Source organism: Nuphar pumila, chromosome 10 (genome assembly GCF_984573655.1).
Source record: "Nuphar pumila chromosome 10, dmNupPumi1.hap1.1, whole genome shotgun sequence".
NCBI classification, from domain to species: domain Eukaryota; kingdom Viridiplantae; phylum Streptophyta; class Magnoliopsida; order Nymphaeales; family Nymphaeaceae; genus Nuphar; species Nuphar pumila.
The window spans coordinates 42,341,090-42,369,003 of NC_143258.1; the positions used below are offsets into that span (position 1 = coordinate 42,341,090).

The window sequence follows — 27,914 nt, forward strand, 5'->3', positions numbered from 1 at the left end:
CATCAATTCGATCGAGTTTTTCAAGGTCATGGCTAAGCAGATTGATGGAGTTGGATGTCAAACCAGAGGCCATATTGAAGTTCTAAATCTGTTATATCAACCTTGTGACAAAATTGAATTTAAGAAATGAGATCTCAAGCCTAGAGGCACGTTCTTAAGATCGCTATCTTTAGAACTTCAATCGCCCCACCCCTGAAAGTCCGAAGAAGCGAAAAGTGTTTTGTTGCGACTGAGTTCCGAGGATATAACTAGGCTTGTACCTCAAGAGAGTCACTGCTTTGCAAGGACAGATGATCTGTACCACACTTGTATTTTGCCAGCCAAATCGAGAAGAAGGAAGAAGAAGATTAGAGAGTCAGAAAATTCTTGTGTTTTTAAAAGATGAAAATAGAAGATATTTATAGACTTTTAGAGATGCTAAAATGTTTTGCGATAAATGAGATTAATGGCCATAAATCTGACGTTTTGAAAAGGATGAAAAGGTACCTGAACGGTCACCCAGCTTTGATTGTCAATCAAAGGCCTTCAAAATCGTCCAACAGTCACAGTGCAACATTAACTCGATATGCATGCAACTTAAAGCCTTTCAACCGGCCAGATAACTCAGAACCAAAAAGTCAAAATGAACATTTGCACTTTGCACCCCTGCGAGCGTGCAAAGTGCGCCATCAAAATGCCATATTGTGCCTCAAGCACCCTTGTGTGCACACATGCGCATGTGCATAAATGGCACATCCGTTGTTGCATGATGCACAACAACGTCCGCAAGCCACCCAAAGACACAAGGCTTACCAAAGTAAAGAATAGAGAACAAAGCCGGTATTTAAACCACTAGAAAAACTGATTTCTCTTAGATATAGGACTAAACTTTTTAAAGCACTTTTGTGGAGAGAAATCACCAATTTTAAAACTTTTATAACAATCCCCCACTAGTTTTAAAATATATTTAGCTTGCATAAAATCTTATGCAGAAGTGAGAGTGCCTGCCTGACTTGAACCCCCACTTATTGAAAGAAAATCTAAATTAACCAAGGTGCTAAGTGGACTTACCTTGAACTTAGCTCCTTATATCGTTAATCGAGTTTTCAATCATACATATGTTTTGAAAGTTCAATTGTGTGGATTTCATGTTGGCACATTTAAAGCCTTGTGCTTTCCTGGATTCATGAGTGCTCTAGAGAATTGTCAATTCTCATAAAAACGCCTCACATTTCTACACTCATATAGGTGAGTTTGTCTAGGTGTACTGTAACACACACCCTAGCCTTAAGGCCTACAAACTCATTAAGAGCTATTAGCTCAACCCTCATATTAGTTACAGCTCTTGAGCACACATCAGGAATGGACTTACATTAATATGCTCAATATCTGTCATTCACCAATTCGTTTCCCATGAACCTATGCATGTAGGATCTCCAGCGCTCTAGGTTGGGTATCCTTAGGTGATGACTTAATTGGCTTAATTCTCATTCCCCTCGATGTTTTACTAATGACATCTCTCAAAAGACCTTTCACAAATGAGTCTGCCAAATTTTGACATGACTTCACATATTTCAATGATATAATATTGCCATCAATCATTTGTCTTATAAAACAGTGTCTTAGACTAATATGTCTAGACTTCCCATTGTATTTCATATTACCTGCTTTACATATAGCTTATTGGCTATCACAAAACATTGATATAGTAGGTATAGGCTTCTCACCTAGTGAAATATCCACTAGTATATTCTTAAGCCATTCAACTTCTCTACAAGCAGATGCCAAAGCAATAAACTCATATTCCATTGTAGAATGAGTTATACAGGTCTGTTGCTTAGACCCCCATGCAACTGCTCCTCCACCATGGGTAAAAAACTAACCACTCGTAGACTTGGAACCTTCAAAGTCGGTATTCCAACTTTCATCACTATACCCTTTAATAATAGCAGGAAACTTTCATCACTAAAGTATGCTTAAGATATCTAAGAATCTTGTTCACTGCATTCTAGCGTTGATGACCAGGATTATTAGTGTATCTACACACTTTACTCATTGCATAGGCAATATTAGGCCTTGTGCAGTTCATTGCATACATAAGGCTACCTACAACACTTGCATATTTTAATTGTTGAACACTTGCACCAACATTAGGAGTCAATTTCATATTTCGATCATATGAGGTGCATGTTGGTGAACTATTAAGATATTCATACTTTGTAAGAACTTTCTCAATATAATGTGATTTACGTAATATAATGCCATTAATATTTCTTACAATTTTAATTCCTATAATAACATCTGCAACACCCAAGTCTTTCATATAAAACAAGGAAGATAAAAGTCTTTTTTGCTTGATTTATGCATTCACTATTGTTACTCAAAATAAGCATATCATCAACATATAATAATAATTGAGCTACTATCTACTTTACTGTAGACACATTTGTCAGCATCATGAATTTTAAAACCATTATGTTCCAGAGAACTATCAAATTTTTCATGCCATTGCTTAGGGGCTTGCTTTAATTCATATAAGGATTTTTCAAGTTTGCAAACTTTGCGCTCTTGCCCTAGCACTACAAAACTTTCAGGTTGCTTCATATATATCTCTTCATCTAATTCTCTATTCAAAAAGGCCGTTTTCACGTTTATTTGATGGATTTGAAGCTTATATATGGCAGTCATGGCAATCAGAATTCTAATAGTAGATATTCTGGTTACAGGGGCAAAAGTATCAAAGTAATCAATACCTTCTTTTTGTTTAAAACCTTTTGCAACCAAACGAGCTTTAAATTTATCGATTGTACCATCAACTTTTAATTTCTTTTTGAAAATCCATTTGTAGCCAATAGTTTTGCAACCAACAGGTAAATTCACTAATTTCCAAACATTATTAGACATAATTGATTCTATTTTATCATTAATAGCTTCTCTCCAAAAGGTGGCATCTTGAGAAGACATCACCTCTTGAAAAGACACATGATCATTCTCAATTAGAAATGTATAAAAGTTAAAACCAAAATTAGTTGGTTTTCTAATGCGTTTACTGTGTCTAACTTCATTTTCTGGTTCATCAGCATAATCATTAGAATATTCAATCATGTCATTAACTGGATGTCTATCTACTATAATACGACTGCTATCAAGAAGATAATCAAATGCATTTTTATGTTTTATGAAAGATGCATCTCTAGATTCTACAATAACATCATTAACAATGTCCAGAAATCTATATGCTTTACTATGTTCAGCATACCCAACAAATGCACATTTAAATGCTTTAGGTCCAACCTTCTTCCTTTTATTTTCTGAAATTTTAGCATATGCTAAACAACCCCAAACACGAAAATAACTAAGATTACGTTTCTTACCAAAACATAATTCATAAGGTGGTTTTTCAGTTTTGGAATAAGGAACTCGGTTAAGAATATAACAAGCAGTAAATATAGCCTCTCCCCATAAGTTTGAATGCAAACCTGTATTAAGAAGCATAGCATTCATCATTTCTACAAGTGTTTTGTTTTTCCTTTCTGCTACTCCATTTTATTCAGGTGTTCTAGGCACTGAAGTTTGATGGATAATACCATTATCTCTACAGAATTTATCAAATTCTCCTCCTAAGCATTCACCTCATCTATCTGTTCTTAAATGTACAATATTTGTTTTATACCTACTTTGTACTTCAGCAACATAAAGAAGAAATTTGGAAAATGCTTCAGATTTATGTTTCATCAAATAAAGATAACAGAATTTTGAGTAATCATCTATAAAGGTAATAAAGTACCTATTGCCACCATGACTCAAAACATTATCCATCGTACACACATCAGAATGCACTAATTCAAGCAATTTATAATTCTTTTCTACACTAGGAAATTGGAGTCTAGTTAGCTTAGTTTGAATGCATGTCTCATACTTATGTTTATGTTTTATTCTAACATGACAAGGAAGAAGACTAAAGCTATTTATATTATGAATGCAACGAGAATTTATATGTCCTAGTCGTGAATGACAAAGAAAATAGGAGTCAACCATATAAACAGAAGTAGTAACTTCATTTATGCTCATCTTGAACATACCACCAGTGGCAAACCCTTTTCCTACAAAGATTTTTCCTTTGGTCACAGTTACAATCCCAAACTCAATAACAATCTTAAAACCATTTTGTGATAGAAGATCTGCAGAGATTAATTTTTTTCGAACTTCTGGAGCATAGTGGACATTCTCAAGTGTTAGAACTTTCCCGGAGGTTAATTTAATCTCCACACTCCATTTTCCCAGCACTTTAGTTGAGGAAGAGTTTCCCATAAAGAGATTGCATCCCTGCTCCACTACTTCATACGACTTGAACAAGTTCTTGTCGTTTGTCACATGAACAGTGCTTCTAGTATCTAGGTACCAGTCCTTATTTGCAACCACCATGAAGGTTTCATAGATTACAGCAACAAGCCTCTCCTCTGACTCATTTGGTTTAGGACCAGTTCTCTTCCTTTCTCTGCATTCTCTAGCAAAATGACCAAACTTGACACAAACATAGTAACTAATTTTCTTTTTATCGGTTGGCTTTTTCCCTTTCACGAAATTCTTTTTGATTTTCTATGTTTTCATGATTTTGCCACTCATGTTACTAACAAAATTCACTTTAGAATAACCCTCTTTAGGACTCGAATTCTTTTTGTCACGAAGATGAGTCTCCTTCTCAATTCGGATGTCCTTAAGAAGACCATCTAAAGTGATTTTCTCATTTTTATGTTTTAGGTGATTCATATATTCTTTCCAGGAATCCGTTAGTTTCCTAATGATGACAGCAACTTGAAAGTCATCATCAAGATACATACCTTCTCCTTTGATCTTATAGACCAATATTTGCATCTTATGAATTTGAGCAAGTATAGGCTTATCATCAACAATAGAAAAATTAACATACTGATCTACGATAAACCTTTTGTTACCAACATCTTATGCATTGTACTTAATCTCGAGAGCATTCCATAATTCTCCAGCCAACTCCAATGGTGAATACAAGTCAAAAAGAGAATCAACTAAAGTGTTCAGGATATGCCATTTGCATCGGTAGTTGTCAGTATGCCACTTCTCTTGCTCTTTCTTCTGTTCTTCTGTCTCAACTTCTCCAGCAGCGACAGTGAGACAGGGTTTTTTGAGGACATAGTCGATATGCAGCTCAGACAACAAGAAAGAGGCCTTTGATTGCCACCACTTGAAGTTTGACCCTTCAAATCGATTGAGTTTTTCAAGGTCACGACTAAGGAGATTGATGGAGTTGGATGTCGAACGAGAGGCCATATTGAAGTTCTAAAATTGTAATATCAACCTTGTGACAAAATTGAATTTAAGAAAAGAGATCTCAAGCCTAGAGGCACGTTCTTAAGATCGCTATCTTTAGAACTTCAATCGCCCCACCCCTGAAAGTCCGAAGAAGCGAAAAGTGTTTTGTTGCGACTGAGTTCCGAGGATACAACTAGGCTTGTACCTCAAGAGAGTCACTGCTTTGCAAGGACAGATGATCTCTACCACACTTGTACTTTGCCAGCCAAATCGAGAAGAAGGAAAAAGAAGATTTGAGGGTCAGAAAATTCTTGTGTTTTTAAAAGACGAAAATAGAAGATATTTATAGACTTTTAGAGAGGGCAAAATGTTTTGCGATAAATGAGATTAATGACCATAAATCTGACGTTTTGAAAAAAGGCGAAAAGGTATCTGAACGGTCACCCACCTTTGTCTGTCAATCAAAGGCCTTCAAAACCGTCCAATAGTCACAATGCAACATTAACTCGATATACATGCAACTTAAAGCCTTTCAACCGACCAGATAACTCAGAACCGAAAAGTCAAAATAGATATTTGCACTTTGCACCGCTGCGAGCGTGCAAAGTGCGTCATCAAAATGCCACATTGCGCCTCAAGCGCTCTTGCACACACACACACGTGTGTGCATGCGAATGACGCGTCCGTTGCTACATGATGTGCAACAACATTCGCAAGCCACCCAAAGACACAAGGCTTACCAAAGTAAAGAATAGAGAATAAAGCCTGCATTTAAATCACTAGAAAAATTGATTTCTCTTAGATATGGGACTAAACTTTTTAAAAAACTTTTGTGGAGAAAAATCACCAATTTTAAAACTTTTATAACACAGGTGTCTTTAACTGCTGGGCTATGTAAGGGCTTGAGTGTTGGTGACCCCACTGGGGGGTTTACCTTGTAAGGGGCATGCCCATTAAGTCAGCAAGAGTTCCTCGTCATAAAATGAAAAAGATCTGAAACTGGATCCAAGTGTATGTAGAAAGCTCCTATATAGCCATTTTTTCGACTTCAGTTTGCATCAATATCACAAATCGCCTTATAAGGATTTTGTTGTGAGGGAGAATCTGGCCATAAATTAAAACTTCTGTTTTTTTTTTCAAGAAAATCATGAGAAATTAACAGCAAAAAGAAAAATAAATAATGAGAAATAATATAAACATATAAAAAGATAATGGTTTTATTGGGTATCAGGTTTTATTAGTTGTTTTTATCAGAATCCAAATTCAGATCTGATCTAAAAGGGGTCACCAAATCCAATTTACAAAGTAGTGGGGAGAGGATCATGTGCAGGGAGCCTTGGGCAGCAAAACTGTCTGTGGTACTGGATTCCATTCATCATGAAAATGAGCTGTACCTACAATCTACTGAATGCACCCTGATTTGGATGATTTTTAGCCGTCCATTTTTCATCATTGACGTTGTTCATGAACAAAAATGAACATGAGAAATTTTTGTGGGGGCCTGTCTAGGTAAAGGCCGTCCTTTTAGTTGGGTTTTTGGTGCCGCCCATTTCCATGAAATCCAAGAAGCCTTGGACAGTTTTTTGTCCAAGGCTCCTTGGACTTTATCCTCTCTCAAAGTAATGTTGGGTATGGGGACCAAACTAGGGTTGTCCACAGGTTAGATCTGGTTTGAATCTAGATAGGCCCAACCCCAATTCTGATTTTGAGGTGTTGATACCAGTCTGGACCCAATCAGGTCTACTATAAGAAAAAACATACCCGGCTCTTATAAGGATTACAAGAATCAGACCTGGTAAAATAAATTTTTTCAACCCTTTTAAGTTAAAAAATCACTGATCTTAATCTGAACTCGGGTTCAACATGGGTCTGATATGAAATTTCGCAAACTATACCTGGATCCATACACTAATTGGACCTTTTTGGTCCTACCCAGATTCTAATCAGGTCTCTTTCTTTATTACTAAACCATCGCCCTATACTATAGGTTTGGTACGGGTTAGGTTCGGGTCAAATCTGACCCATTGACAATTCTAGACCAAACCCCACCAAATTGACATCTCGAGTCCATTACTCGGCTCCTATTCCGTGTCATTATCGGAACGGGCATGACTCCAATCCAGACCCACATGGGTCGGAAGCCCGAACTTAAGAACAAGCTTGAGAGAGAGAGAGAGAGAGAGAGAGAGAGAGAGAGATGCCGCTGGGCAAGTACTTCTGCGACTACTGTGAGAAGCAGTTCCAGGACACGCCCTCTGCGAGGAAGAGGCATCTGCAGGGCCTCCAGCACCAGCGGGCCAAGGCCTTCTGGTACGACTCAGTTTCCCGCCTCCCACCACCCACCACACCTCCTCATCACTCAGCCCACCACCCCAACATAAACATTCCTTCTCACCCGGAGAAACCAATCTGTAATGCCTTCCTCAGGATGGTATGAATCCTTCCATTTTGTCTTTTGATTCTTGTTTGGAATTGTTGTTTCTCTTTTATTTTGCGAATCATTGCTGCTCCGTGTATGATCTCGGGTATGGATGATTTAGAACAAGAAATTGGGCTCTTCGAAGCGAGCGTGCATCGAGTTTTTTTTTTCCCGTTTTTTGATCAGGATGGTGCAAATTAAGCGTTTGGTTTCTGTTGGTGAGCGAAATTTGGGGTCTCGATGTCGATGGGAGTAGTTAATTTCGAACGTAGAAGGATAACCATTACAGTTTCACTCAATTCTTCTTCTTTCCTTTTATTGGTTTCAAGTTTTTTTTTTTATTTGGGCTAAGAGATTTGTATAATATGGAGATGATGATCTCCAATCTTCAGCGATAATGGTGGGTTTTTATTTGGGACTCTATACTTAGACTCTGTAGAGTGCGTGGAACTTGTAATGAAACGGTGGTCTTCAACAAATGCAAGAATAACTCACAAACAAGTGTCTATTCTAGACACGACCCTTAAAAGGGTACAAAAGGAAGAACACTTAAAAAATAAATAATTCTTTATTTATGCACAAAATGCTTAAAGAAGCATTGTAATTTACATTGATGGGGGTTCACCCCTATATATACAAAAAAGTGGAAGAGGGAGGAGAGCTCATTTTGAGCTCTCTAAAAGCGACGTTGGACTGTATTCCAGAGTCCAACTACTCTTATTATGGCTGTTGGACTAGAGTCCAACTACTCTTATTATAGCTGTCAACAGTTATTTGCACAGTTAAGTTCCAACAGAAACTTAACTTGATTAAATATCTAGTTCATATTGAACTAGATGCTAAAAAAGAAAATAAAGACAAATAATAAAAGAAAATAATAAAAGGAAATAATAAAAGAAAAAATATTAATATTAAATAATATATATGTATTACAGTTTACATTTTAACACTCTCCCTCAAACTTACGGTATAATGAGCAAAAGTTTGTTTAAGAGGAACTGAAATCTAAGAGCAGCGAGAGGCTTGGTGAAGAAGTCTGCCAATTGATATTCTGATGTAACATATGACAGATGAATTGTTCCATGTAAGTATTCCTCTCTAACATAGTGACAATCCATCTCAATGTGTTTAGTGTGCTCATAGAATGTCCGATTGCTTGCAATATAGATCGTACTTTTGTTGTCATAGCACATCTTTGAAGCTTGCGTTGTTTCAGCTCCCATATCTTCTAGCAATCGTCTGAGCCAAACAACCTCCATAGTGGTGGTTGTCATGGCTTTATATTCAGCTTTGGTGGAGGAAAGAAATACCTTCTGCTGCTTCTTGCACTTCCACGAAATTAAGGCTTCACATAAGAACACACAAAAACCAGTAGTTGAGTGGCTATTATTGGGATCACCTCCCCAGTCATCATTAGTATATGCAATTACATTTAATGAAGATGAAGCAGGCAAGAAGAGTCCTCGTGAAATAGAGCATTTTAAGTATCTAATAATACACAAAACTGCTCCCATATGCACAGAGGTGGGAGCATGTTGATACTGACTGGCTGTATGAACCGCATGAGCTATATCTGGCCTAGTAATGAAAAGATAAGAAAGAACTCCAATAAACTGTCTGAAAGGAGTAGGATCATCAATAAGTTCTTCATCATAAATTTTCATTTTAACATTGATAACATCTGGAGTGTCCACTTTCTTATCATCTGTAATTCCAAACCTTGAAACAATATCAAGAGCAAATTTAGATTGAGATATCAAATACCCCTGAGGGGAATAAGCGACTTCAATGCCTAAAAAATATCTTAATAAACCTAAGTCAGTCATTTCAAAGTGAGTTTTAAAAAGAGATTTGATATTTGCAACTCCCTGTTTGTCGCCTCCGGTGATGATTATATCATCCATATAGAAAAGAAAATTAATGATGCCTAGATCAGATTTCTTAACAAACAAAACAGTGTCAATTAAACAAGGTTGAAAACCAATATCCAACATAACATGATTAAATCGGTCATACCAAGCTTTTGGAGCCTGTTTAAGACCATAAAGAACTTTTTCTAGACGAAGAACTTTACCCTTAGGGATACTAATACCAGGTGGGGCTTCCATGTATACTTCTTCAACGAGATTCCCATTCAGAAAAACATTTTTGACATTCAATTGAAAGATAGGTCATGTTCTAATGGTGGCCAAGGCTATTAAGGTTCTAACAGTGGTCATACGGGTCACAAGAGCAAATGTTTCTTCATAATCAATGCCATACTCTTGGGCATATCATTTTGCCACTAAACAGGCCTTATACCTTTCCAGGGTCCCATCACTTTTGGTTTTGACTTTGTATACCCACCTACAACCTATAGGTTTCTTATCTTGAGGGATATCTTGGATCGTCCAAGTGTTGGCCTTTTCTAGTACATCCAATTCTATTTTCATGGCTTCTATCCATTTAGTAGGATTTTTTGTATTAATGTAATGGCTGCCCTATATGTGGGTGAAAAAATTCGTAAAACAAAAATTTTCCAGGAGGTCTAAAAATTCGAGACGTTCTTTTGGGTGGAACTTCGGAGTATTTTTGTAATGCACATGGAAGATTTTGCTCTCTACGTCTTGAATATTGTAGACTAACATCCCTATGGATTTGCTCTTCATTATTATCATTTTCAACAACAATAGGACTTTGATCATTGTCAAGGTCACATCCAAAATCGCATTAATTGGATTTTGAAGTTGGATCAATTAAAAACGAGTATTCAGTTACATCCTTGGATTTTTCAAATTCAAAAAAACTTTCTTTTTCTAAAAATAATACATTTCTTGACACATATAATTTGTCATTTTGAAAATCGAAACACCTGTAGCCTTTTTTATTATCAACATATCCTAAAAAGGCACATGGGATTGTACGATGAGAGAGTTTGTCATTTTTGCTGGTGAAAACAAAACATTTGCATCCAAAGACTCTTAATCTAGAATAATCTGAAGTGAAATTAACAAGTTTTTCTATTGGAGTTATATTCTTTAATGAGGAAGATGACATCCTATTGATGAGGTAGGTGGCAGTTAGGACCGTTTCAGCTCAAAAACTTTTTGGAACCCGAATTGCAATTAGCAAGGTCCTAGTAGTTTCCATAATGTGCCAATGTTTGCGTTCGGCTAAGCTATTCTGTTGTGGAGTATGTGGAGATGATCTTTGATGCGTAATACCATGTAAATTGAGATAGTCTTTGAATTCTTTGGACATAAACTCTCTCCCTGAATCAGTGCGAAAAATGAAAATATCATTTTGAAACTTATTTTTAACTATTTTATGAAATATTTGGAAGTTAGCGAAGACTTCAGATTTATGTTTAAGAAAATAAATCCAAGTATGTTTAGAAAAGTCCTAAAAAAATTTTGACATAATATGTATAACTATCTTTGGAAATAACTGGTGCGGGGCCCCAAACATCCGAATGTATTAACTCAAGTGGTCGTGAAGAAACAAAAGTTCTACTAAGAAATGATAACCTTTTCAATTTGCCAAGAATGCAGTCTTTACAAGAAAATTTTTCAGAATTACAAATTTTTTCCAAACTTGAAAAATATTGAATTTTAGACATATGAGGATGACCAAGTCTTTTGTGCCATAAATCCAATTCTAATTTCTGAACATTATAACAAAATGCATTCTTGGGTAATTCCAAAAAGTCCATGTAATAGAGTCCTCATTCTCTATGGCCTTCCCTAATCAACTTCCCTAACTGACGATCCTGTACCCAACAACAATGAGAAGAGAAGGAGATATTACATCCATAGTCAGATATTTGTGAGACAGCTAAGAGATTTAAATTAAGTTTAGGGATATATCTAACTTTTGGGATAATTTTTTTTTTTGTTTTTTAAAGATTTTCAAAACATCCTATTCTTTTTACTTCAAGAGATGTGCCATCGGCTGTAAAAACCTTTAACACACTTGAGTTATTTTTAAGACATTCAGATGGACTATTAACATTTGGGGTCATGTGAAAAAAAACACCAGAATCTAAAAGCCAAGGAAAGTTACATGGACCAGAGAAAGACGCAACTGCCGCTCCAGTTGAGGCTTCAATTGAGGAGGACACCCCTTTGAGAAGAGGTTGAAGAATTTTCATCAGTTGAGCCATAGATACAGGTGCATCTTGATCTTTTGACTCGGATTCAACAGATGAAACTCTTTTTTCTTCTCTTCTTTTTAACTTTGGACATTGAGGCCTATAGTGCCCCGGTTCATGACAATGATGACAAATGACTTTTCTTTTATCAAAGTGGCTGTTTTGCGTTTCAAAATGAGGCGGCTTGTAAGTACGAGTATGATTCCCCGATCTAGACAGAGTTAAAACTGAGTCATCATCAACTTTTGGAGTACTAACAAACAAGTGTCTATTGGAGACACTACAAGCATGACCCTTGAAAGGGTATAAAAGGAAGAACACTTGAAAAATAAATAATACTTTATTCATGCACAAAATGCTTAAGAAGCATTGTAATTTACATTGATGGGGTTCACTCCTATATATACAAAGAAGTGGAAGAGAGAGGAGAGCTCATTTTGAGCTCTCCAAAAAAGACGGCTCTTATTATAGCTGTTGGACTAGAGTCCAATAGCTCTTATTATAGCTGTTGGACTACTACAGTCCAACAGCTATTTGCAGAGTCAAGTTTGAACAGGAACTTGACCGGATTAAATATGTAGTTCCTATTGAACTAGATGCTAAAAAAGAAAATAAAGAAAAATAGAAAAAGAAAATAATAAAAGGAAAAATATAATAATATTAAATAATATATATGTATTACAGTTTACATTTTAACAAAACTGAGATGAGATTTTCATTCAATTAGGTTTTGTGGATCATGATTGTAGAAAATTATGAAAGCTTTTTTTTTTTGGATAATTGGAATTCTGAATTCCAATTCTTCGGTTGGTCAAATTCTATTTTTCTTACTATTCTTGTTATTTTTTGTTCGTGTTGGACGGAGTAAAGGGGTTTTGCAGGTATGGCGATGGATGCAGATATTTTCATCCTAAGCAACATGATCAACCACCAAGTCAAGCTGTACCGGGCAAGCCAATTCTGCTTTTCTCCAATTTTCTAATAGTAGCAGTTATTTTGTTGCTTTTTCATTGTTGAATCTTCTATATCTTCCTTAATATTGAGTTCACCAATTTGGTTTTGAGAATGTCTCTGTTGCCTGTGTGATGTAAATGGTATAAATGATTTATCTTAGATGGTTCGATTCATTTTGTGCTTGCATATATTCATGAAAGGATATTGTTAAAGCTCTACAGTTGCTAGAAGCCTTAACTTTTCTCATACTCTCTCTATGCCTGTGTTTTGTTTCACGTCCCGTAAGGTTATTGGTTTAAATTGTTGGTTTCAAAACCTATGGCCATGTCTGTAGCTTCCACCAGCCTTGAGTGTTTATTGGAGCTGCTGCTTGCTACACTGAATCATAGCATTATTGTTGGAATCTCTCTTGTTCTCAAACATCAGGAATTTGATGTGTTACTCACAGTCCCAGGCTCTTTGCACTGCCAAAAAATAACTCAAAGCACCTTGCAAGTGGTTTGATTTTTGAAAGGCATTTGTCAATAGCTAATTCCCTTCCCGTGTAATTGATAGTCATGCGATTTTCAGATGTTATAAACTTGGTTACAAGCAAATCTAAAGTGCTGTTTTTCTTATAGTTGCAAAATACTGTTTGCGGTGAGGAGAGCATCATTTTAGAGTTGTTTCCAAACCTAGCTGACATCTGTATGTTGCTTGCAGTGCTTCAATGTGAAAATGCTCTCAATCCAGCATGATTGTGCTATAATTCAAGAAAATAGTTTGTGGTAAAGTGTGATTCATAGTTTTCAACCTATGTCACATGGGTGCGGGTGCGGGTGCGGGTGCGACACGGGTGTGGCGCAATTTCAAAAATTTTGGACATGGGGACTCGGTTATATATATATAATTTTTTTTTAAATATATATATATATATATAATTATATATATAACAATAAATTAATAAGATAGCACTGAGAACGATCAAAGTAATAAGATAGCACTGGCCATGTGACTGTGCACACAGTCTATGACTGACTGTGCACACAGTCTGGCTATATATATATATTTTAAAAATATAAAAATTTGATTTTTTTTTAGTTTTCTGCCCTACAAAATAGACGAATATAGACTCGGTCAAAGTTAACCGAGTCTATAAAGTGGACGGACTCGGCCCAGGTGCGTTGACTGAGTCCGCCCCGTGTCCGAAGCTGCACCCGTGTCGGGGTGTGTCGATGCGGGTGCGTCGACCCCCTAGCCGAGTCCGTGTGACATAGTTTTCAACTATGTTACCGCGACACGGCACCTTGGGTGCCATACCTGTGTCGACACGGGTACTAGTACCTGGACATGGCATTTGTTGTGTCCTATATTATATTTATATTGTGTATTATATTTTCAATATATAATATATATTTTAGATATATAATATATATTTTCAGTATATTTTAGATATATAATATATATTTTTCAGTATATGTTTAACCGTGTCCCCGTACCCACATTTTTTGGATTTGCCCTGTCATACCCTCTGTACCTGTATCCGTACCGGTACCCAGGTGACATAGGTTTTCAAGGAATTTTCTTTGTGTCGAAAGGTATTATTATCATGTCCAATGATGTGATCCAAATATGAAGAGAAAAAGATTTTTCTCATCTAGAAATTCGAAGTTGAACATTGATAATGACAAAACTCTATATTGCAATGGTGAACATTTTACAGTTTACAGATTTGCTTACTTGATTCTAGTTGATTAACGATCTCTTTGCTTGAGTACATCATTGGTTGAGTTAACAAAACTATGCTTTCTATCTTCGTTTCAGTTCTTTCAAGGTTAATGTAAAACATAAAAGGAGGAATCACAATCTAATGTTCTTTGAGGTTTGATATGAAAGTAAAAAGGCCAGTATTATCCTCAGAATTTTATGTCTCATGTAAAGTCTTGATCTAATCTCATTGAGATAAATGATATCCTGAAAATAAATAGTTCCAGTGGAAAAAGGTAAACTCAAAACATAGTAAAATAGTTTATGTAAAAGAATAGGGTAAACTAAGAAAACTTTGGCATACATGATATTGCTGGCATGTGTGTAAAATGATATCACAACAGGGATAGACACAGTATAGAGAGAATGCAAACCATCGGAAACAGAGTTAATGTGTTTTGGTTCAGTGAACCTACATCCACAACAACAATCTCTCTCTCTCTCTCTCTCTCTCTTGGCGATGAAAAGTGTCTTCTTTAATATAGAATCATATACATTTGAGCTGTATGGCTTATCCAATCTTACCAAAACCATTTCCTTTGATTTAGGAGAAAATATAGATTTTTGAGAAACTTAGCCTCGTTAGTACATCTTGGATTAGCGTCCTGATCTTTACACCCTAACACTTCTAGCTCTATTCCTTTCTTTGGAATTTTGATCTAAATTTGTCAGATCTGGATTATCCTTAACAGATGCCCTTAAAGTCCACAGCTTGGGAAGGATGTTGAGTTTGTCTTATAGCAATGTGAATCTAGCATTTGATTGAGGCTTTGTCATGGCATCTGTAATCTGAATGATTGTAGATATGTAACAAACACCCAACATCTTCTTGGACACATGATTATGCAATAAATGAAAATCAAATTTAATGTACTTTGTGCGATTATGAAATACTGAATTGGCTGTTATGTATGATGCACAAACTTTATTACACCATAGATTTGAAGTGGGAGAAGAAACACCAAGCTCTCACATGAGCTATGTTAGCCATAAAATTTTAGCTGCTGTAATTGCTTGGACCTTGTACTCTGCTTTTTTATTGTATTGAACTACTGTGGACCACTTTTAATCAAACCAAAAAATAAGAGATGATCCCAGAAAGATGGCAACTCCTATATGTTGATTTTCCGTCATAAATACTGTTGGCCCAATCTGCATCCAAATAAGCTGATATTTAAAACTTTGAGGATTTTGGAATTAGGAGCCCATGAGAGAGTTTTGCATCACATAACATAAAATGCGTTTCATTGCTGTCCAATGGATGATAGTTGCTTGGTACACGAACAAACAAACCTTATCACAACAAAAGCTAAGTCTGCATGTAAGAGTGAGATATTGTATGGATCCAACAACTTCACGCTATTGAGTTGGATCTTAAAGAGGATTTCCATCCTGTAATGATAGTCTAGTAGATACAGTTAGGTTTCGTTCATTTCATGCAACCTTCATGGGAAAGTGTTGAACTGACAATCCTTTTCTTTTCCTTTCCCACCATGAATGAAACAAACATCCAATGATCATGGTGGAAAAGTGCCATGCTGGCACAAGTGGGCTCCAGTTTTTTCCACCACCTATCACTTTTTATATGTAATTCCTTTCATACCTCTCTCCTATGAAAGCTTTCTCATGGGAAGGCTGAGCTAGCAGTTTTTTTTAGAAATCTGTGTCCCTTCCCATGAAAGGCCTTGGCTTTTCATGGAAATGAAACAAACAAAGCCTTAGTGGTGTTGGAACTAATTTTTGTCCCATCATTGTTGCAATAAATTCAGGATATATTTTTGTTGAAAAAGATAAAGTCCATGTGAAGTGGCAATAGCCTTAATGCCTAGGCAGTATTCTGGAGGCCAAAATCTTTGATAAAAATTCATAGCTTGTATGAGGTTGTTAAGGTTAGTGGATGAATATCCTATAATGAAAATATCATCAACATAAATAAAAATATCCATCACATTTTCAGAACATTGAATGGTTAAATATATATAAGTTTTGAACCCTATGAATCCAAGGTTTAACAAAAATGAACTTAGCCTCTGAAATCATTGCAAAATTGTACTTTTGCAAGTCAAACTGACTTTTGAAAAAGTTTTTAAAAATAACTCGCCTCCATTTTAAAATGCAGGATAATTCTGAAGAATGGGACTCGCCTCTCGGTACGAGGTTCAACCGTTCCTAGCACCATAACCAAAGATAATTGAATCAATGATCAACCATGTTCTTTGCTTTGCTCAACTTGTCTAAATCAATGTTCTTATTCCTAAATGCACAAAAAATGAGGCACGTGTTATGACTTAAAAAAAATTTGATTGAAAAACATGATGTATGCTTGAAATATTGGAAAATACTGGGAGAAAGGACACTTTGAAAATCATGAATCACATTGAAAATCATTTCTAAAGAAAAGGAAAATTGATTTATGAAGAAATTTTGATGTGTTGTGAAAATCGATTTCTGAGAAAATTCGGATAACTTTGAGAAAATTGATTTTTTTTAGATGAATTTAGAAAATATATCAAAAGGGAGGGGCGTGTGACCCTATGAAGATCCTTTCATGATGCAGTCTAGCTTAGATAAATGAATGCAATTTTGAAGAAAACGTTTTCTAAAGAACTTTTGAGAAAATTAGTTAAAAAAGGAAGTTTACGTGCCTTATAGAATTTCAATAAGATAGATTCTCCTCATATCCCTGAGTATGGTCACAGATATAAATTGAATCTAATCCATTTAATTCTAAAAGGAGAAAATATTTAGAAAACTTTGAAAATATGTAATGGTTTTTTAAAATGCTAAGAGTGTAGGCCATTTGTGACTTAAAAAAGATGATAAATCTGGGTTTCGTTCGTATTCTGATTATGACCATAAATACAAAACCCACCGAGTTTATCAACTCCTTAGAAGCTGGTGCATATGTCATTCGTGTAGACCATGGTGAATTTGCAATATGCATGAATCATCATCCATCACACATTAACATTATTGAAAAATAAAACTATATGAATTGCAATCCTATTCTAAGCAGGAAAAATAAATTCTTATTCCAAATTTACAATTACAATTTACATTAAAAGGAAAAATAAAAGAAAAGAAAATATACTCTTGAATGTCCCTGCAAAACTAGAAAACTTGTTAGTGAAAATATGTTGGCTTTTTTGGATTTATCCAGTAATATCTGGAAATTACTGGATTTATCCGGATATAAGCCTTTTTCCATGTTTTCTTAAGATAAACATAAGAAAATATGATGTAAAATTGAAGAAATAATAAAAATAAACAACTTTGAAATTCGGATTTTGGAGAAAAATGACAAAAATACCCCTGAAAACAAAACTGAACTTGAAATCAGGGTTTTTAAAAAAGTTTTTTGTAAAAAATTGGATTTAGGACTTAAATGGATTCAAATCAAAGCCAAATCGGGTATGAAGTACCCTAACATGATTATAAACATGATCAAACATTAAAAACATCAAACTTTTTATAAAAAAATCGAAATATCATAAAAATAGTGATTTTCGCCAGTGCTTTACTTGAATCGGGACTCCGCAGGCACCTTGTTTTCATTATTTAATCAAATAACATATCAAATGAACTCAAAAATTAACAAAAATCAACATAGACACTTATGATAACCCTAAAATTAAATTGCATTAAAAAAAATATGTTTCTAACATTATTTTTACACGAAAATTGAATAAAATACTAAAATATACAATTTTGCCCTCGGGCACGTACCTGTCACAGTGTCAGGCCCGAACCAGGGATCAAATCACCATAGAAATTCATAAAAATTTACAGAGAGATACTAGACAGAAAAACAACAATTTCTCTTTTTACAGATTGGAAAAACCATCTTCGGTTAGGGAGATATCGCTCCGGCAATATACGATCGATTATAACGAACATATAACGAGCTGAAATACATGCATTCGGTTTTGGGTACAGGGAAATATAGCAAATCACATTAAAAAATTATGAAATTTTAACAGATGAAAGCAGACACACAGAGAAAGATTTTCCCTTTTACGGATCATCGATCAGATCTTTGGTGAGGGAGATATGATCGACACAAGTCGATCTAGGGTTTAAATAAGGTGTAACCAGCTCTGTAAAACCGATTCTATCTTCTGTCAGAGAAAAAATAGCAGACAGATGCATAAAATTATGAAAAAATCACATTAAATACTAGACATTAAGACAGAGCCACTGCAACTTACGGATCGTCCATCGGATCTCGGATGAGGGAGATATCGCCTCTGTAAGTTGTTCCCGAATCTCCATAGCGATTTCACAGTTTAAAAAATAAGGTTCGGTTTTCTATTTTTTTAACAGGGTTCCAAAACCCAAAATAATGTGATTTTTTTATAAGTCACTGACAAACCCGTGGACCAACCCAAAATAATGTGATTTTTTTATAAGAAGTCACTGACAAACCCGTGGACCAATCCTAAAAAAATTGTATTTTTTTTACAGAAACTTAAATATGAAATAGCGTGATTTCCGCATGCTCGGGATTGAAATACATGGATTATCGATAAAGCATTAAAAACCCTAATCTAAATATGAAAAATAATAGGAAAACATGAAAATAATACCACGAATTTGGATTTGGCATTTGAATGTCCAAAATAAACATAAACACGATAAAAAAAATAAAGAAATTCAGGAAATACATGGTTGGATTTGATTTAGCCTTTGAAAAGAGGGATTCGACCCATTAAATGGGTGAATCTCATCTTTTATTTGGCATAAACATAAAAAATAATAATTTAAATGATTTCAATGGATTAAAATCATGGAAATGCCCTTAAACAACGTTAGATTGCTTTCTTGAATCGATTTTACGGTTCTTGAACGAAAGCTAAGCTTGAATCCAATACACAAGGGGCGATAATGGTGAGATGCATGAAATAAACATAAAAAAATCAATAAAACTAATGAAATAAAGTTAAAGAAATTTACCTTGGGGGCTGCAACTTCAATAGAGGAAGGAGAGGGTGCTGGGAGGAGAGAGAAGCAACAAGAAAATGAGAGAGAAAAGCCTAGGGGTCGACCCCCCTTTTGGCTTCTTTAAATAGGTTTTCAAAAGGCTATTTTAGGAATGAAAAAAAAGTTTCCCAATTTGGTTTGGATAAGTCACGTGGGGGCGATTTTTTTTTGAAAACTCCTAACCTAACCCTAACTCTACCTAATCTATCTAAGTCCTAATTAAACCCTAAAACCTATCCAAATGTGGCGCCAACCCCTCTGGGCCCACATTTGTTTTTTAAAGGCTTAAATTTAAAAGTTAAAAATATGTTTTGAAAATATTAAAGTAAAATGAAGTTTTAAAATCAATTTGGGCTTTTTCAAACTCCTAACCTAATTAGGACATGGACTCACCCTAACTCTTTCAAATGTGGCACCACTTGTTTTTTTTTTTCAAAAACCCTAATTTTTAAAACTTTAAAATCAAGGTTAAAATTTAAAGTAAAAATATAACTTTTAAAATCAAGTTTGAACTCTTCTAGACTCCTAACCTAAGTAGGACACTGGCTAACCCTAAGCTAACCCCAACTTCTTTAAATGTGGCGCCACCAAGAGTGGGCCCCACTTGAATTTTCAAAAATGATTTTAAAACTTGAAAATATAGGTTTTCAAAAGAGGTTTAGAATTAAAATGAAAATTGAAAGTTTTTAAACCAATACGGAGTTCTGACTCGATCATAACTCTTTCAGATGTGGCACCAACTGAGTGAGCCCCAAACTCGGGTTTTGAAAGAGTTGAAATAAAGACTGAAAATGGTTTTTAAAATAGAGTTAAAATCACCGAATGAAAATCAGAGGTTTTGAAAATAGAGTCCTAATTGAACTGAAACTCTAGGCTAGAGTCCTAAACCAATTAAAACTCTGAGATTTAAGTTTTGGAAAGCCAAATGAAGAAGTTTTTAAAAGATTTTATCAAACTGGAAGTCAGAAAATACAGTCAAGGTTAAAGTCCTAACTCAACCAAAACTCTGAAATAGAGTCCTGAATCAACTGGAACTCTGAAAAATGGACTAATTTTTGAAAAACAAGTGGAGAAAATGGAAATGAAGGTAGAAACAATAATCAGGATAGAGACCTAACCGGATTAGGACTCTGAGACAGAGTCCTGATCGGACTGAAACTCTAGATTTTTGGTATTTTTGTAAAGAAGATGAAAATGTTTTAAAAAATAATTGAAGAATAGAGATAAAAGATGAAATCAGGATAGAGTGCTGATCCGACTAGGACTCTGGGGAAGAGTCCTAATTCGACTAGAACTCTGAGAATTTTTGGTTTTCTGGAAAGCAAATGATGAGATTTTAAAAAGGACTTTTGAAAACAAGTAGAAATGAAATAAGAAAATGAAATCAGGATAGAGTCCTGATTCGATTAGGACTCTAGAATAGAGTCCTGAAATTTTGAAACTCTTTATTTTTAGGGTTTTTTGAAAGAAAACAAGAGGATTTTGAAAGGTCTGTTCTTAAATTGGTGAAGATGAGCAAAATACGAGACCAGAGTCCGAGTCCTGATCAACTGAGACTCTATGATAGAGTCTCAGGATTTTGAAACTCTGTGATAAAATTGTGACAATTTTGAAATTTGGTTTTTGAAAATATAAATGAAGAGATTTTTGAAAGATTCTCTCAAAATTGAAGTCAGGGTCAGAGTCCTGATCCAACTGAGACTCTATGATAGAGTCCTGATTCAACTAAAACTCTGAGTTTTTGACTTTCGAAAGATTTTACAAGGTTTCCTAAAGAAATAAGTGAAAACAATAACGAAAGATAGAGTCCTAATCCGACCGAAACTCTGAAGTAGAGTCCCAGTACAACTAAAACTTTGAAATTTTGGGCTAAAACGAAAGATTTTTGAAAGGTTTTCTCAAAAAGAGATAAAAATAGAAGTAAAAGGTAGAGTCTTGATCCGACTGAAACTCTGAAAAAGAGTTCTAATCCGACTGAGACTCTGAGATTTTGGCCAAAATGAAAGGAATGGATAAAGGAGTAGGACTACTTCTGTTTAAAATCAAACATGGAATTTTGAAAAGGTTCAAAAAGGGTAGAAAGATCGAGTCCTAATCCGACTAGGACTCTAAAATTTTGAGAAATCCAAATGAAAGAAGTGATCTGGAAGTGACACCACTTAGATGGATCTTATCCGAGAATTAAGATCAGTTAAAATTGGGTTTAAAATGAATCCAGATCATTTTCTAAGGAAAATATTTTGAAATATAAAATCCTAGGGGTTGGCAAATGGCAAAATGTCGGTTTAAAACCCAGGTATTTGAAATTGATTTTGAAAGAAAAGTTTTAAAATCGAATCTGGATTTAAAGATTTTGAAAAACAGGAGTACTGGATCTCGAAAATGAGATGCAATGCCATGAAATAATATGAGATGATATGCCAAATGCATGCAGTGATATGCAACAACACATAAAATGTAAACCCTATATGAGGGACTTGGAATCCTGAACCCTTGGCAGATACAAAGGATTGGAAATTCTCATCTGAGGATGAGAACTGATAATCGAGATTAAGCCAAAATGAGGATCGAATCTTGATTGTGAGATAAAGTATTGAAATTTGTTGTAAATTTTTGGGGCCATGAACAACCCTGGCTCAGATGTCGACCAGCTGGTTTCCTGAAGGCTGCAGAGAGTGGGTCCCAGTGGTGAGAGGCAGGTGTTTGTGAATGAGAGTAAAAATTTGGGGTGTTTACAGAAGCTTTGTGTAACTTGTGCACAAGCTGTGAAAAACAAGGATCAGTAAATCCAGGGGCCTGACTCATATAAACGTTTTCTAAAAAGTATTCATACAAAATGTATTATGCACACAAATTTGGTAGATAGGCTATCTTTAACTAATAGCAATAATAAAAACTATACAAATTGTTGGAGGTATAATAACATGACTAAATGTCTTGAAACTGTCAATACCCTCTTCTCGAGTATCACCTTTTGCAATAAGCCTAGCTTTGTATTGTTCTAAATTTCCATCTGCTTGTCTTTTAATTTTGAATATCCATTTACATCTAACAACATTATGTGAGAATGAAGGGGGAACAAGTGATCATGTTTCATTTTTAATCAAGGTATTAAATTCCTCTTGCATAGCTTGTCTTCATCGAGCATCGTTTCGAGCCAGAGTAAAGCTGGTGGGTTCAGGTTTATGGTAAAGTTCTATAAGGCAATGGGAATAGGATAACAGGTGGTAGATAGTCCTTAGATTTAAGTGACTCGGTTTGAGATGTTGTAACCATGTGTTGGATTCAAGTGACATTTGTAGCATGGCTTTAAGGAGAGTGAGAGGGTGAGTTATGCTCTATATGAAACGAGATTGAGGTCATAAGAGATGCTAAAAAGGATGAGGTTGAGTTAGCCTGAAGTAGGTGAAGATGTAGACGACTAGGGCAAGTTATGATCACCTGGATGGTCATGGTTGGTTTGGTGGTTTAGGAAATGAAGAGGAAGCACAAGAGGATAATTAGGGGTGGTAGAGGAGCTGGTTGGTTGTTGAGATTTATAAATATGCTCACACTTAAAAGGAAAATCATTCTAATCAAATGCCACATCTCGACTCATAATAATTTTTCAACTTTTGGTTATTAAGACTACTATTGTAAGTGTCGTATCATATTGTACGATACATATCGTTACTTTTAGGTCTCGCTTGATTCATTCCCATGTAAAGGAATGACTTTACATGAAAATGGGCATAAATTTCTAAAAAATCCTGCTAGCTAAACCCATGTGAAAGCTTTCATGGTGGGGAGGTATGAATGAATTTACATATAAAAAGTGGTAGGTGGTAGAAAAAAATAGGGCCCACTTGTGCCAGCATGAAACATTTCCACCATGATGATTTGATGTTTGTTTCATTCATGGTTGGAAAGCATTACATCAGGGTTGCTAGCTCAACATTTTCCCATGTAAATTTCATGAAACAAACGACGCCCTTAGGGCTTGTGTTTCCCATGTAAAAGAAATACTTTACATGCGACTGGGCACAAATTTATAAAAGATCTTGCCAGCTCAGCCTTTCCATGTGAAAGCTTTCATAGTGGGGGAAGGTATGAAAGGGTTCATGACACTTTCCCACCATGATAATTTGATGTTTGTTTAATTTATGGTGGGAAAGGATTACCTCAGAATTGCTAGCTCAATACTTTCCCATGAAAGTTGCATGAAACAAATGAGGCTTTAGGAAAGTCGATGCAGTACACACTCATACTACAATGTGAGTGTGTATCATATCTGTATCGGGTGTATCGTACAATACACCTAGAGCTGTGAAACAAGACGAGTAGCTCGCCGTTCGGCTCGACTCAGAAATTGAGTTCGGCAAGCTGAGCTATGAGCCAACTCGTTTAGGTAAATGAGCTGAGCACGAACGTGGCAAGCTTGATTCGGCTTGTATGGGCTGGTTTTACATATTATATACCTATATATTATATATTATATATAATATACATATATGTGTTTTATACATTTATTATATACATTATATGAATTATATATATTATATATTATCAAGCTTAAAAAACACTTTAAAATAAATTTTTAAAGAAAAGGAGCTGAGCATGTGATCAGCTTGCCAAGCTCGGCTCGTAACGTGTTCAAGCTCGTGACAAGTTCAGGAGCCAAGCTCGAGCTGGTGTCCTTAACAAGCCGAGACCGAAAAGCCCAAGCTCGGCTCGTTCAGCTCATTTACCAACCCTAGATACATGTCCTGCATCATATGATATGGTACGATATAGGGTGTATCATATGATACAGCCAAGGCGCACTTTTAAAGGGGACAAAACTTATTCTTTTGGCTTTGGTTTCTAAAGACCTCTCTAAGGCTGATTTTTCATTTGTATAGACGCCATTAGAGGGGAACCCACATACCCTAGGAGACTTGAGAACATTTTGAAGGCCGATAGATGAGATGTTCAAGAACTCAATGCATTAACTGAAGAGGACATTCAGTGGATGAATATGGAAGGAGCGCAACAGATAGATAATGAAGTGCCTACTTATATTGGGAGGATGTAATTGTAGAGGATGAACAAGGAGAAAAGAAAAAGATGATGATTGAAATCATATACATTTGCTTTTATTTGTGTTTTGGAAAACTTGGTTATGTAAAACTTAAGTATTCACAACCAATTTGTTATTTTGTTTTTATGTATGTATTAAGAATCTATGAGTCTTGTGGCATGTTAGCTTATTATCTTTATTATTTGATGTTTGATGCAGTGTTTTAAAACTCGCCGAGTCAACTTGTTGACTCGGCTGACTCGGCCCTCCAGTGACCCGGCAAGGCAAACTCGGTTTGCCAAAACTCAGGCTTGACTCGGCTTGACTCGTCTTGACTCGGGCGAGTTCTGGGATGTTTGAAATTTGTTTTTTGCGTTTCAAATTACAGTTTCGAAATATATAAGTACATATATTTTAACAAGGGTTACCCCCAGATTTTGTATAAAAAAGAAAATAAAAATCATTTAAAGATAAAAAATCATTTAAAGATAAAAAATCATTTAAATCCATAGAATAAAATCGCCATGTTGTTCGAACTACTGTTCACCCTGTGCTATCAACTTATTCTAGCAAAATATTTTAAAGAAATGATTCTCACTATATATGGAGGGTCAAATGTGCCTATGGGAAGTCACATTTAGGTTTCATCATCCATTTGTTATGTGAACAAGCATTGTACAGATTCAAATATTAGTAGTCTTTTTATAGTTGTGCCATTAATATATTTCCTGCATAGTTTGTATACATGAGAAAATTGCTTATTTATGTTGATATTGGGCATTCTCTAAACTTTCAATATGCACATTTGTTAGAGAGGGAATTAAAACTTTTAAAACAAGCTAGCATATATGATTGGCCATTTTAGGAACCTTAGGTAGTAGCAGACTGAACTCATGGTGACCACATCCTCTAATTCAAGTCATGAATTAGTCAAAGTGCTTGTATAGATATCAAATTCAATTATTCAAGCAAACCTCTATAGCTCTTTGCAGTTGTTTTTATATTCTTACAGACATTTGGAGACTATGTTTACTCAAAAACATGGTTTCAGACAAATTATATATTGTTTTTCTTTTAAAATCAAAAGTTACAAAACCTGGTCCGAGTCACCGAGTTGACCCGCCGAGTCACGAGTCAATAAAGAACGAGTCGAGTTCCGAGTCACGGGTTTTAAAACCTTGGTTTGATGATGTCTTATGAAACTCAAAGAGACATTAATTTTTGATATGATATGTGATTCTATGGTTGTATCTTGTGCAATTCATTATTGTGTCGTGTGTTATGATTCTATAAATTTATCTTATTTTCTGTTTTTTATAATTTTTATTAAAAAAACATTATTTTTTATGATGCGGTATGCTACGTATCTTATTTTGGGCCCGGCTAATATGGGTTACAATGCGCTTTTTACCAAAGTTACCGGAAGCTTTATAGATAGGTAGGAAGCGCGCTTCACCAAAACTCGCTTCGAAAGCGCGAAACTCCTTGCTTCCGAAACTTGATAGGAATCTCGATTATCCCACACTTCTCCTATGCTTCCCACACGTTTCTTCCCTGCATCTCTACATGATTCCTATATGTTTCTCTCATGCTTGTTTTTATGTTTTTCTTGTGCTGCCTTTCACTTGTTTTAAATGGCATTTAGCCATGAATTTGGCCTAGGTCAAAATAGACCTCAACTATGTAAGCTGAGTACTTTTTTTTTTTCGGTCTGCAGTGGTGCGTATTCCCACCATATCCAAACTGTATCCAGAGCTGTATCCAAACCGTATCTGTTCGGTATATGTTCTTCAGCAAAAATGTTGTATCCCTGTGACTTGGGCCCTTACAGTATCTCACTCTTACATGGCTAGACTTACCTTTTGCTGTGAATAAGGTCTGTTAGTACATGCACCAACCATCACCCAATAGACAACAGTGAAATGCATCAGTTTGCATTCAATAAAATGAAGCAATCAAATGAAGCTTTTATAGCAGCATGTGTGGGGAAAAGGACTAGTCTTTGGCAATGACATCAGAGAATGGGCTCATTGCCTTGATCATGGATCTCATTCAAACACCCTTAGGTTCTAGCCATGTCTGTCCATGTTTTGAGCGTTTGTTTAGATGATTGGAGCAGTGGCATGCATGGTGACTTCATCGACACTATTCTGAGAAAATCTCTATCATAGGTTTGATATGCATTAATTCTTGCTCTCGTCTCCATCTCGAAATTGGAATCTGTTAAAATGTTGTTTCCAGTATGGTGTTTGATGCTTTGGAGGCATGCCTTACAGAAACCAACAGAGTGTGTTGAATTCTAAAATTTTATCTCTGTGATGTATGGGGCTGAGCATTTGTCCCAATATTTTCTCTTAAATTATTGAGAAATAACTGATTTTGTGCACATCTAATTTTTATCTCTTTTTGTCCTTTATAATTTTAGTGTTTATTCTCTATATTTACAATTTTATTTGCAGGAAGTGTGATTAGGGATGGCATGAGCATGTCACTAGCAAACTTACCTCCTTCATTGATGCCACCTCCAGAGGGAGGGTATCCACCCCCACCTTTCATAGATTGGGGATGAGTTGTACAGATATATTTTTTTTGTCCATAGCTGTATAAATCCTTTTTGCATGCTTTCACAGCCAAGTCTTTGTGATGGGAGGGGTGGTCGACTTTGTGTTTGTAGTGTCAATCTGATCTCAAGGTCACATGCTTCAAGTTGTGTTGAGCTGAAAATTCTGCTGCAGCTTGGGCCTATTCCTGTCTATGCTAAGTTGCAGATTAGTTTACTCATGTTCATCATTATATCTTGGACTTTAGCTCCTTTTTTCATTTTCACTGGGATGACTATTCGCTCTTCACTTTTCTAATGTGTGAACTTGACATAGTCTTTTAAGTGTTGGAAAGTTCAGAGATAAATCTTTATTTGATCTTTTTGATCTTCATGTGGGTACCCTTTTTCTTTTCCTGATGAGCTCCATGTGATCATATGGCAGCAATGGTCCTTAGAAAACATATAATATCTTACAAATCGATATACGATAATTCAACATAATATATTACAAATCGGTATACGGTAATTCAACATAATATCTTACAAATCGATATATGATAATTCAACAAAATATATTATAAATCGATAGTAATAAACAAAACAATATCTCACAAATCAACAATAGAAAATACATAATATCTTACAAATCGATATACAACAATTCAACATAATATATTATAAATCGATATTAACAAACAAAACAATATCTCACAAATCGACACTAGAAAATACATAATATCTTACAAATTGATATACGACAATTCAACATAATATATTACAAATCAATTTTAACAAACAAAATAATATCTCACAAATTGACACTAGAAAACACATAATA

At 35.3% G+C, this 27,914-nt stretch overlaps 1 protein-coding gene across 1 annotated transcript; it reads left to right on the top strand.

Annotated features, from left to right (window-relative positions):
- The first annotated feature begins 7,465 nt into the window (after positions 1 to 7,465).
- Positions 7,466 to 27,449, top strand: LOC149826747 (C2H2 and C2HC zinc fingers superfamily protein). Its single transcript, XM_090020120.1, has 3 exons — positions 7,466 to 7,699; positions 12,687 to 12,765; positions 26,994 to 27,449. The coding sequence occupies exons 1-3, from the start codon at positions 7,466 to 7,468 to the stop codon at positions 27,101 to 27,103; spliced, it is 423 nt and encodes a 140-aa protein (XP_089876246.1). The 3' UTR covers positions 27,104 to 27,449.
- Positions 27,450 to 27,914: the final 465 nt, after the last annotated feature.

Excerpts from the sequence above, each read along its gene's own strand:
- LOC149826747 (XM_090020120.1), top strand. The coding sequence starts at position 7,466 with ATGCCGCTGGGCAAGTACTTCTGCGACTACTGTGAGAAGCAGTTCCAG. Across the intron at positions 7,700-12,686 it reads GTAATGCCTTCCTCAGGATG|GGGTTTTGCAGGTATGGCGA; the intron begins GTATGAATCCTT and ends GACGGAGTAAAG. Across the intron at positions 12,766-26,993 it reads ACCAAGTCAAGCTGTACCGG|GAAGTGTGATTAGGGATGGC; the intron begins GCAAGCCAATTC and ends TTTTATTTGCAG.